At 41.2% G+C, this 13,463-nt stretch overlaps 1 protein-coding gene across 1 annotated transcript in view; it reads left to right on the top strand.

The window, feature by feature from the left end:
• The window catches only part of LCT (lactase), a 96,486-nt gene that overhangs the window by 31,648 nt on the left and 51,375 nt on the right, over positions 1 to 13,463 (top strand). The window contains 2 exon segments of the mRNA XM_029607892.1: positions 1,307 to 1,412; positions 5,222 to 5,300. Coding sequence (XP_029463752.1) covers positions 1,307 to 1,412; positions 5,222 to 5,300 — 185 coding nt within the window.

Below are 13,463 nucleotides of genomic sequence, written 5' to 3'. Positions count from 1 at the left end.
AAGTAGGCTGGCTTTGCTAAAAGCAACTATACCTTTTTAAATTGTGTGATCTCATGGGTTTAACAGATTTTGCAATTTTTTCACAAATTCTATTGAGAGTGAGAGAGAGCCTCTGGGAGTAACACCATAGTAAACAGCTATTTATGCTACTATAGGAGGCCCACCTAGTAACTCGAAGTGAGGTTTAGTTAGTAGTGTAGGGGATAGCGACCACTTTTACATGCAGAGTGAGACGTACGAACAGAACAGTACACGCTTGTGAAGATTTGATGTCCTTTGGAATGAGGAAACTCACACAACGATATTTGTACAATGTTCTCTCAACCTAGAGTCCATCAAGCTAGGTTGAGAGAACATTGTACAAATCTCATCGTTGTGTGAGTTTCCTCACTCCAAAGGACATCAAATCTTCACAAGCGTGTACTGTTCTGTTTGTACGTCTCACTCTTCATATAAAAGTGGTCCCTAACCCCTACACTACTAAATAAAACTCACCTCAAGTTACTATATGGGCCTCCTATAGAGATATAAATAGCTAACTACTACAAGCACATTGTAGATAGTCTCTCTCTCTCTCATATATGAAATGAGCACTTTTCAGGTGTTAATGCACTTTGCAGTAATACCTATGTGAAGTGCTAATATAGCATGCATTGTGATAATTACCATAAAACACACCCCTTTTCCTATCACATGCAATATTTACTGCAGATTGATAAATTTAGGCCTTAGGCAGCTAACTCAACTCCTCCCTAGTACACCCCTACTTTAGCTGGCTAGAATATAGCCAGATAAGTACATAAATCTTCATTTAGCCAGATAACTTCTGAGTCATCCAGCTAAATGCTTTTAAATATGGTCCTCAACATTTCCAGGCATATAGATAAACATGACTTAATGAGGAAGAGCCAACAAAGGGAATTTATGTTTCACTGTTCTATCAGAATTCCTTGAACTAGGGTTGCCAACTGGCTCCGGATTTTCAGGACAGTTTGATCCAGTCCTAGTTTAGTATAGAAAAGGTTTGAACAAGTTTCTGAAGGACAGGTCCATTAACTATTATTGGCCAAGTAGACTTGGGGAATCACCATCTCTTACCTCTGGGAGTGAGCCACAAGAAATGGACTTCCCCATTAGGATCCTCTGGGAATCTGCTATTGATGAGGCTTTTGTGCCACTTTGGGCAAACTGCTGAAATGCCAGCAGGCACCTAAAAAAAGTCAGAAAGAAAAACAAAGAACTACTGGTATGTCTTTTTTGCCCTTTGTCCTTTGTGTTTGTTGCAAGCTACATTTATGTCTTACAGGGTGTTAACAGAAAGCTGAAAGTTTTGGTCTTCAGTTTAAACCTGGAGGCCTGCGCCCCATCTATGGAAGAAAGCAAGCCTGTTGCAGTATACAACATTGCCGCAGGTATGTGATGTATTGAAAGTTTACATATAGCTTTTATCAATGTGGTCCCCCTTCTCTCCCAATCTAATTAGTGACACAAGTTGAAGGAGATAGTTCCATTGAACACTGAAACGCATGTTCTAGACTGGCGTGAAGGGTCAGCTTTTACATTGCACTTACACAAGCGCTACCAGAGCAAAGGCTCAGAAGAAAAGAGAGCTCCCGCCATCACCACCTCATTATATGCTAACTGCAAGGCTTGTGAGTTGTTTTACTCCTTGGTGGGTTTGCCGTTTGCCAGTTTAGCAGAAAAGAGGCAGTTTGACAAAGAACCCCCCCAAAAAACTTGAAAATCTGGCTCCTTATGTTCGATGTCAACTCACAGACATCCTTAATAAAACAAATCTTAAAAAGAGCCAGTAATGTATTTTACAGCTTAAAAAATGAACTGACCTGTTGAAATGCATGAAAAGAGCTTTATTATCACTCATTAAATAAATGCATCCTTAAAAAATGCTGTAGAAAGTTGCTGTAGCTACCTTTTTGTATTTGTATTCTTAAACAAATATTTAAGAATAAATTTTAAAAATGTTCATGCAGTAACAAAGTTACCGTGAGAACCAGAGTTGCCCCTGTTCTGTAAAATTGAGGTTATATTTCCTTAATTTAGTGTTAAATCATTTTGTGCTCTTTTATAATGATAGTGTTTCTTATAAATCAAGGGTTTCTATCCTCAAATTCTGCTATCCATGCAGAATGGGCGAGCTTGCTCTGCAACCCTGCCATCCCAGGCTCTGATTCCATGCTCACATCTACCAAAAGAGGATGAATCTCAACTGGACAGACTAGATGGGTCATTTTGATTTTTATCTGCCATCATTTACTACATTGTGCACAACCACCTACTCCATAATGCACCCCCTTCCCATTCCCAATCAGGCACATGCCTGGCCAGGTCTTAGACAGAATCTCTCCAAGAAGTATGGAAAACTGAAACAAATGGTGTTGATAAGCACCATGGCCCAGTAGAGGGAACTGTACCCATCTGCTGAAACAGTATTGAACCAACACCCTAACAAGATTAAGCAAACCACTCTAATGATAATAAAGAGGTAATAGCATTTTTTGTAAGCCTAGAGGATGTCAATCCCCATGTCATGGCTAAACTAGATTAGATTATACAGACCTGGTCTGACAAAATTAACTGTATTAAAATATATATATCACATAACCAGTGCAATCTATAAAAGCAGTTTATAATAAAACATACATATAAATTTAAAACAATCACACACAGACAAAACCAAGTCAGTGTCCTGCTGCTACCTAACCACAGTACCACAGATAACCAGTCAGACTTACTGACTCAGCCCCCAAATACCTTCCCTGGTACTAACCCCACGCTCCAGTTTATAAATTCATAATTTCTTCCTCCCAGAGAATAGATGTGCTTTAACTAATTTACAGAACTTCACATAATTAAGTTCTTTTCTCTCGTGGATAGGTAAATCATTCCACAATTTTGGTGCAACTGACACAAACGCCTGCTTCACACCAAAACTTTCGGTAGTATGGCCAAAGGGAGGAAGGTTTGGTTGGGATATTTGCCCTGTGTTACCCAGCAGAAATAAGGCACTCACACTGAGATACTGGCAAAAAGAGTGTATATAAACTTTATTCGTACGCAAAAACTATTAGCAGCAAACACTCTGCCAAATCCTAAGCTATGTAATCAGTAATGTAATAGCAAAGCATCTGATCATGAATAGGAGCACACAGAAAAAAACCCAAAGTGCAGAGGGCCATGTATGAGAATGGCCCAGAGTGAAAAGGATATGTACGAGTCATTTCCCTGACAGTGATCTCCATCATGGTCAGCAATGTCTGGGAATAACTCTATAATAGTGAGCAAAGTCAGGGTCAGTGCTCACTCGTCTAGCGGGGGTAACAGTGCCAGGACACAGAAGGTCATGGAGCGAAGTCAGAGTGCTCAAATCTGTGCCAACAGTCACTTGGGTTCTTCTATCTTAAATACCTCATTTTGCAAAAGTGGAGCTAGACTGACATCCAAAGTCTGGACAGGCAATCAGTTCTGAGCCGAGAGCCAGGGACCTCTGAACTGCATAAATACAGTTCAGTTTTCTTTGTTCTTTGCTATACTGTCACCACCCCAACTAGGAAGTACATGGGGTCCATTATCTAGATGTTAAATGTCACGTACACATCTTGGCTTTTTACAGGCAGAAGACAGTTCCTCTTCCCTCGGATGTCTGAGCTACTGTAGTTGCTTCCTCTTTTGTGTATTACAGGGTCTTCTTAATGTAAGGGAAGTATTTTCTCTTGTAGAATGCTTAAAAGTAATCTTTTAAAGTAAGATTTCAGAACAGTTTCTGTAATTTAGCTAGAATATTATAAGGTTTTTAACTTCAAGCAAGCCACAGAATCTCTTTTGGCCTATCTGGTCTTATAAGCAGTTTCTCAGTTTTGTACCTTCAACCATTTCTGGGCCATTGTCTGGTCCTGAACTTATTGCCAGAGATGGTCTTATTTCTCTTATCTTACAGCAGCAGATGTATCTTAGTGAACTGTCATCTCTTAACCAGCATAGAACTTTCTAGTTCTGATGCTTACATGCCAGCTCTTACTTCTACAATGGTGATAGAGTTGTCTTTCTAATCTCCATATTATCCGAATGTCTCAAGGCAGTTTCATATGTCTTACATTAACTATAATATTTCAACTATACTATTCCTTATGCAAGGAATTCCTTATTCTGCAACTTGGAATGTTTCTTCTCTAAAATAAAGCTGTAATATTTCACTGTATATAAGCAAACAGTACATATGTGTCCCTTAGCAGTGAATCATTTTACATATGGGGTTACCTGGACCTCTATGTACACCAAAGTTCTTCACATCCTCTTTCCCTAATTCCTAACTCCCAAACACTTCTCAGCCTCAGGTGCCACCAATTGGGCTGTCTAAGAGGACCTAATCTTGCTGCACTGTTCTGTAACAACTGAAAGCTCCAAAAATGACAAGCTGGTAACCTCACATAATACGTTACCATAAACTCAAGACCAAAGCAGACACCACCGTTTTTACAGCACACAGATCTAAGTATGGCCTCATGCAAAACCACTACCATTTGTCTAATGTATGCATCCCTCATGAAAACTGCATAGCCCTTACACAAAATCTCCATAAAAAATGAAAAGAATTTGCATTTAATGAAGGCATAATTTATTATTGGATTAACTTGCTCTGTGCATCAAGTATGAATGCTTAAAAAGAGCCTAGAGTTTATTATTACCATGGCTTTGTCATTTATATTATACCCTAAACCAATAAAAAGAGCTTAAAATTATTTATTATTGTTATTACTTTGTGATTTATGTAGCACTCTAGACGCTAAACCAATAAATAAAATACATCTACAATGAGTCCCTGTCCCGCAGAGCTTCCAATCTAAGGAGGCACCTGAGGCAATGGGAGATTTAATGGCTTTCCAGAAGTTTATGGTAACCTGATCTGTTTCACCCCTTACTGTTTTGCCATCTGTGTGATTTTTGTCCCTTTAGACTCTGGTCATTACAACACCCAACAGAGCAAATGATGCCTTAATCTTTTCCAGTCCTAAAACTGTAAATCGTCCAGTATACCAGTATAAGATAGATGGGCCTCCATGTTCCACCATCTCACAAGGTTGCATGCTTCTGCTATTATGCATCCACCTGTTGGTCCCAATGTCTGAACATCTAGGAAGGTTTTCAATCTATTTTTCTGTACTGAACAGTTTTATTAATATTAATATTTATTTTTGTCTTACAGCTATAATGAAATACAATTTATTGCCAATGGGATATGATGTTAATGAATTCTTGGAATACTTGCCTGTCAATAAGAAAAGGTACCTCACTGTTATATATTTCCTTTATATTTTGATCTCACAACAGAGTGACATGTTATGAGGTATTTAGTGGAGCAGTGTGCATGAATCCAAGATATTTATCCAAGAGAGAGAAATTACTGACTGAAAAAAATCACTTGAATACATTATTATGCACTAATACAGGTTTGAATACCATAGTGGGAGATTTCCATGTACAGAGATTCAAGTTTACATTGAGAGAATAATAAAAAATATATATATATATATATATATATAAGGGTCGAGCCGAGCAGCTAAGTTCTAGCAAGAGCTTGCACACTGCCTTGTGGAGAATCTGAATTTGATTGCGGGCCCAGCTTCCGGGGCTCATGCCAGCCAGGGTCTAGGGGCTACAGCAGAGGGAGTCTCAGCCACAGCTGAACAGCAATACCTAGGGTCCATGGTAGCGAGGACCTGGTCAAGGACCAGCACTACAATAGATGGAAAGGGCTGAGGTGGGGAAGGGGAATGGGAAAAATCCCCAGTTAGTGTTCAGTGAAGGCTCATGAACCATAGACCAAGAAAATCCAGGTCCAATTGACCTGAAAGCCCAAAAGAACAGGAGAAAACTGCTGCCTCTCCCCCCCCCCCCCCCCCCCAAATAAAAAGAGATAGAGACGCGCTATTGGGTTCCTCCTATTTGAAAGTCCATGTGCCACGGTCATCACCTCAATCCCCACTCCTGAGCAGCTTTTTCTCCAGCGCTTTTAGCCCTTCTGCAAAAATCAAGTCCATTGATGGCTATTCTTGCAACCTGGTGAACAGTAGTAGTTTTTATTAAAGCAATTCCTTCCTTTCAGCTATCATGGGTGTGTTGTGAATGCACATAATGGGGCTTACTTAATGTGCCACAAGCTCCCCACAAGGCTGAACTCTTCTCCCACAACCGCGATAGCAGAGAGCAAAACTTAGCCTTGCGCTCCACGGAAATAGTGCATTCTAACGGTGTATAGGATGCACTGTTTGCATGCGCTGAGTGGCTGTGGAGTGTAACATACAAACACCACTGTTACAAACCACTCGGTACAAACCAGCCTTTTATACAGAGAAAGCTGCTGACAGTAACAGTATCACTATCTCACAGATAACCAGATGGCTTTAAACTTTCCCTGCTGTACGAATCATTTCATTTAGACCTTTGGTTCTAAACTCATTTATTGTTGGCATAATATCTAACATTTCCGTGGGTCTCAGGCAGGGCTGGATCAGGGTTAGATACATTTCTCTAAAGAGAGCATATACCTTGTTTTTTAAATGACAGACGTCTGTCAGCATTTCCATCGTACACGGTCTTCCTGATTAACTAATTAAACTAGCCTTTAGCTGAGGAAGTTTGGAAGAATGGCAAATGTCAGGGCTCACTCATAAATACAGCAGCAGAATTACAGCGGCTACAGAAAGTCCATACCCCCCCCTTCCAAAATGTTCACCTTTTGTTGCCCTATAGCCCACAAGTAAAACATTAAACCAGTGTTTGTTTCATGTTTCTCACACATCCTACCCCACGACGGTCAAGTGAAAAATCTATTCCAGAATTCTTAGAAAATTAAATAGAAATAGAAACATGTAATAGCTTGGTTCGATAAATATCCAACCTTTTGTACTTATGTAGCAATCTTTCAGGGTCATTTTTCAAATCAAATTAGGGCATTATCGTGGGAGTTAGGGCCTTAACGCCCGTGATAATGCCATAACGCATGCGTTATTTATCGCATCGCAAGATGCATGTGCAAATTTTAAAATTTTAGGCAAAAGGGAGGAGTTTATGCGTGCGATAGCATAACACAGGTTATAACTACACCTTTTTTCCTGGTGTTATGCTGTGCAATATGCACAAAATGAGGTTTCAGGTGGGAGGAGGTTAGGGGAGAGGGAGGGAGAGAGAGAGAGAGAGAAAGAAAGTATACTTCTGGCGTGACACACATACTAGCCAACTATTTATACCACTGTATAAATAGATGTGCTGTTCGGACATCTGATTGTGCATGTAAAACTGCCCCCCAAACCCTAGACTACCCTCAAAACCTCACCTCGAGTTTCTAGTTGCCCCTCCTACAATGGTATAAATAGTTGACTAATATGAGAGCCTTATAAAGAGTGTCTCTCTCTCTCTCTCTCGCTCTCTCTCTCTCTCTCCCTCCCCAAAGTGGTAAAATGGCCCCTTTTTTTTTTTTTTTTAATCGCAGGCACTATTCATGTGAAATTTATAGCAAAATAATGAATCTAGGTCTTAAATTCTTAAGGCGCTGGGGTAACCAATCATGTTCAAGAGCACATGTCAAGTAAATTGGCCACACCTGTGTTAAAATGTACTGATTCCTACGATGGCGCAATACATTCAGCTGTTCCTGCTGGGTAGTGCATTTCAATGCAAAGACCTAACCAGGAAGAACTCCAAGACAAAGTTGTAGAAAGTCACAGATCTGAGGATGGATATAAAAGATTTACAATGTTCTTGAATATCCCTTGCAGCACAGGCAAAACAATTATAAAGAAATGGAAGGTTCATGACACCCAGCAAGACCCTATAAGTGGTATACGACAAATATATATATATATTTTTTTTTAATTTGTGAATTTTACACAACTAGACAGCAATCAAGCTTGTCACAGAAATCAGGATCATAGAAAATTAAATAAGTAAAAAAAAGATGACAACAATATCATCAAAAAGAAGAAATTATTCGACTCAACACGAGGAAACAAGGAAATAGGGGAGAACCAAGGGTCATTAATGAGAACATTAAACTAAATAGGCAAAAGGGAAAAAGCAATATACAGGGAGAAACAGAATATTCCATCATTTACCATAACCAAGTTAGCAAGCGTTATCAGATGGTATATGCGAGTCATGGAACAACCGCAGTTGAGATGACTCAAAGAAAACATATCTAGCTGGGCTCCCAGCTGCCAAACCTCCTGACACATTGCTAAGAACTTTTTCCTACTTTGTTCAGTGGATCTGGTAATATCGGGATATATTCATATCTTTTGACCATAATAAAGTTTGTCTCTATTTCGTAGGAAAAACCTTAATGAGTCATGATCAGAGGACAAAAACAAAACTAACAAGTAGAGTCGCACAAAATTCCACATGGTCTTCCCCAGAGGTTTCTAGAAAAGCTGCATGATCAGTAGTCCCCAGGGCCTGTGATTAAGATCCAGGAGTTGTATTTTCTTTCTTCTCATTAGAAGATAAATAAATCTTAGAAATTGGTGGAATAGCATCAGGAGAGAACTGCAGAGCTTCTTGAAGATATTTTTTAAATTGGTCATGTGGAGATATTAAGTTTATATTAGGAAAATTTAGTACTCTGAGAGAATTTTCCATATTCTCCATATTTTCCATATTCTGCATTCTCCATATTCTCCATTCTTTTAGCATTAGCAAGTTCTCCTTGCATCAAACTACTATGAATGGACTGCAGCTGATTTACTCGATAATCCAAATCATTGATCTTAGAAGTATGTGAAGAAATCAAGGGATGCATAGAACGTATACATTGCTGTGTATCAGTCACTACCATAGTTAAAGAAGAAATAGATGATTCTAATAAGGTCAAAGTATTCCAAACAGACTCTAAAGTAATAGTTGGAGGTTTAACCAAGTTTGACTTGAAGGTAGCACTTACCACACTATCCCAATAGGGATCAGCAGCTCTTTGTTAGAGCCCTGCCGGTTCCTCTCAACCAAGAGAGGTAGAAGCCAGGACTCGATGGCCTGGATGATCTGCTTCTGCCGCTGTAACTTGCTGTTCCAATGGCGGTGGCAAATTGTCTGCAACATCACCAGATGCAGCACCCATGAGACAGACTAAGGGATCTGCCCCAGCTTCTGCTGACACATTCGACACCTCCCGTCATGGCAACGGACCCGGACCTGAAGTCGAGTCGTGTTTAGGAGGAGAGGGAGTTACAAGAGCTCCAGGACTTAACGATGTCTGCATGTCCAACATGTCCTTGCCGGCACTGACAAAGCAAATCGATCCGTTGGGGTAAAGAAGCCCTGTATGTGTGGCTGAGTTAAAGGAAATAAGGGGGGAGCTGAGGAGACCTCCCTTATCCTTCCTTTCCTCTTAGTATGAGGCATAAAGGCAATTCTCAAGGAGATTGTAAACAGGGAAAACGGAATTTCTTATACCACATCCTCCCCTCAGGACACCATCTTGGTTCTCAACAAATATTTTTTAATACCCTTTTTTTATTTAAGTAAATACTTTTATACCATTCTAATATACTTACAAAAGAAATAAAGGAAGTGCAAAATTGGTACACTCAGAAACATGCTATGCTGCAGGGAGAAAGGAAGGACTGGAGTACAAACGCCACTGTCCTTTAGCCCATCATCATACACCAATTTAATAATTTCCCTAAATCACTTTATTAAACATTCCTAAAACAAGTTTTTTAATTTTGCATAAATAATATCAACCATGAGACAACTTAACCACAACATTCCTATTCAACATAAACCATTCAACAGACTGGCTAGAAGATAATTAATCCCACATGACTTTTTTTTATATCATTACTAACATTGGGATGGTAACTTTAATACCAGTGTGTGGGCACACATGTGTGCGCGTTTGGTAGCTCGTGCACATAGACACAGCGATTTTATAACATATGCGCACATATTATAAAATCTGTGAAATGTGCATACATGTACGCATGATTTTGTAATGACATGCATGTGCACGGAAATGGCGACTTGAGCATGTAAGTGGGGGAAATTTTAGTAGATACGCGCATCAACACAATTACCTGCTTCCCCAGTTTGTTCCTAGTTCATCCCAGAAAAGAATAGGCCTTCCTAAATCCCCTAGCTAACTTTCTTCCCTTTTACTCAATTAGCTCCAACCTTTAAATTTCTGGTGACCAGTCTTTCTTTTTTTTGTTACATGACTTACACACCGTCCATAGAAGACGTAAAGTTACGTGGTAGGAGACCCTAGAGTGCACTAGTGTCCATAAATACTTACATTTTGCCTTCATGTCACAGACACGGCCTGCCCATGACTCGCCCATGCCCCGCCCCTTTTTTGGGAAAAACTTTTTTGTGCACATACCGGGAGATACACGCATACTCACGTGGTTTTTAAAATCTGCGTGCCACGCTGCAGGCCAAGTCACATGTGTATCTCCCTGCTTTGGCACGTGTAGGGCTTTTAAAATCTACCTGTAAGCCCCTATAAATTCTATTTTTAATTAATACTCTATCCCTATATCCCCGACAAGAACCCTTGTTTCACCTAAAAATAGACTTTATCAAGGGGATAACCAATAAGGCCTGATGCTTTTGATGCAACTGCAATATTGCTCTCTGCTTCGATAGCAGGGAGAAAAGGGGAATTGGATTCAGACAACAACCAATGAGAGCCCTGACTTTTATGGTCTAGGGAACTGATAACCATGGGGGTAACCTGCACGGCGCAGCAGTTACTACTCTGAACAGAAGGCATGGGATTACTACCCTTAACCAATAAGCCTTCATACTTTTAACACAACTGCAACATCGCTCTCCATTTTGATGGCAGGGGTGGAGGGTGGAGCAGGAATTGGATTCAGATGACAACCAACATGGAACCTGGCTTTTATGCTCTGGGGTACTGATATGAGGAAATTAGGGAAAAAGCTTCTATGGCCAAGTCCATAAACAAAGCACATCAAGCAGCACGGTCTGAGTTTTCAAGAAGGCTCATCACCCAGTAAAAATGTTGCTAGCAGTAATTTTTCTTATGGGTTATCATAGGGCTTGGGGGATAACTGCCTGAATTTTCAAGAAGGTTCATCACCCAGTAAAAATATTGTTAGCAGTAGTTGTTTTTTTTAGTGGGTTATCATAAGGTTTGGGGGATAAATGCACGTAGCATCAGTTGCTACCCTTAAGAGAAACATGGGCGCAACCTGCACGACGCAGCAGATACTACCATAAGAAGCTTGCTGGGCAGACTGTATGGACCATTTGATCCATTTCTGCCATCATTACTATGTTAGGTTACAGGATTTTTTAATTCACTTATCTCAAAAGTATAGGGGGAAAGGGCCTCATCAAGCTGATCTTCACACACTGCCACATACTTTCCTGGCCAGCTTATGACTTTTCAATGGTTATTGGGTTAATAAGTCCTTTCAAAATCAAATTAAAACATGACATCAAAATTATATATTTAGCCTCCCACAAGGAAACTAAAAGAACAAATGTTCATAATGGCTTACATACTTTATAGCCTAATTGACTTAACATAATGGGAGATAATCAGTCAGCAAAACCTTTCCCTAGCAATAACCTATTCCCCCTCTTGTTCTCCTGCCCTGCTCCATCCTCTCCCTCAGCCCACCCTATCTCCCTAATCTTGCTCTCTCCCCATGCTCCACCTTCCTTCCCGCAAACCCTCACTCACCCTCATTTATTCCCTCTCCCCAGAGTCCCCTCACTCCTTCACTCTGACCCCTACTCACCTCCTTCACTCCCACCCCCACAATCTCTTCACTCATTTCTTTCACTCCTACTCCCACAGTCCCTTCACTCACCTCCTTCATACCCAATCCCTCACTCTTTCACTACCCTCACCATAGTCCCCTCACCACTTTCACTCCCACACACCACAACCCACTCCCTCTCTCCACAGTTCCCTCACTCACCTCCTTTATTCCCACCCCCATTGATCCCCTCACCTCTTTCACTCTCCCCCATTCACTTTCATCCTCCTCTGGTAGAGAAATTTCATTGGTGGCAGGTGGGATGACGCATTATCCCCCCCCCCCCCCCCGCAGTGCTGCCGCTATCCCCTCACTCACCCTCCGTGCTCCTACAGAGTTGGAGGATCTCTGTCTTGCAGCGCCATGGGCCTGTTCCTCTTCCTTGGCTGTCAGTGCCTGATGACATCATTCTGGCGCCGGCAGCCGAGGCCCAAGGCACTGCAAGGCCACAATCCTTTGACTCTTTAGGAGCATGGATGGTAAGAGAGGGGATTGGGGCAGGGGCACAGCAGTGGCAGCGGCGGCGGCAGCAAAGGCTGGGTGGGTAATAGGAAATAATGCGCCATCCCACCTGCTGCCAATGAGGCTTCTCTTCATCTATCGCCGGGGGAAATTTTGGGAAGCCATGGCCTCTGCGGCCCCCACTCCCCTGTTCTGACATCTATGGATAAGAAACAGAAGGTGTTATCTTTTTATTGGACTAACAACACTTTTCTTGACTAGCTCTCGGGATTTAACCCTCCCTTCTTCAGGTACTAAAAGAATGAGCAAAAGACGATTTGGCCAGAAAATACAAGTGAATCATTGAATTCATTACAATGTTAGAGGTAGATTTTAAAAGCCTTGCAAGCGCAAAAATGGCCACATAAGTGTGCTGTGTAGGAGCTGTGCAAACTTTTAATAGCCAGGAAGTGCCCAGAAAATGTAGGTGGAAAAGGGGCAGGGCATGGGTGCTCCCAGCATGTAACCTCTTTATAAGGCTCAGTCTGATACTCTATATATAGACCATTCTAAGGGGGCACTTGAATCGGGGTGAGTTTTTGAGGGGGTGGTGTTACAGACACATTCAGAGGTATTCATTGTAAAATTGACATCAGTAAAGAATTTTAGACCTTATAAGTGATGAAAAGGAGTTGATTTGTACAATGCAGCTAGCAGTCTGTGTATCAGACTGACCCTCTCTCTCTCAGGACCGGTGCTAAAGTTTTTGCTGCCCTGTATGAAAAATTACCGTGTTCCCCCCCCCCCCCGATTCATTCACTGTCTGTCCTTGGCCCATCCTGCAATCTATATTTTTAAAAACTGCCAAGCACCCCCCCTAACACCCAGAACCCGTGGATAAGGAAGTGTATTAGGTACCCCAGGCAAACCTTACAGCCTTGCACACATGCCACACTCCCCCCCCCCCCCCCCACACACACACACACTCACTCCCACACCCTTTACAGACGCACACAATTAAATTATGCATTCATAACAAATTTTACATGAAAAAGAACATTCAAGAGTCCAGTCTTCTGAGGTAAAAATATCACTTAGAACATGCATATTATATTTACATGCACTGCTGTGGAGCCAACCTGAAAAATCTGCAAAAAAGACACTTGGAGCTCCTATGGAATTAGACATTTTGTAATGCGTATTGGATGTGAGCTTGGC

Source organism: Rhinatrema bivittatum, chromosome 6, assembly GCF_901001135.1.
Source record: "Rhinatrema bivittatum chromosome 6, aRhiBiv1.1, whole genome shotgun sequence".
Taxonomy (NCBI): Eukaryota; Metazoa; Chordata; class Amphibia; order Gymnophiona; family Rhinatrematidae; genus Rhinatrema; species Rhinatrema bivittatum.
This window is presented reverse-complemented; position numbering and strand designations above follow the sequence as displayed.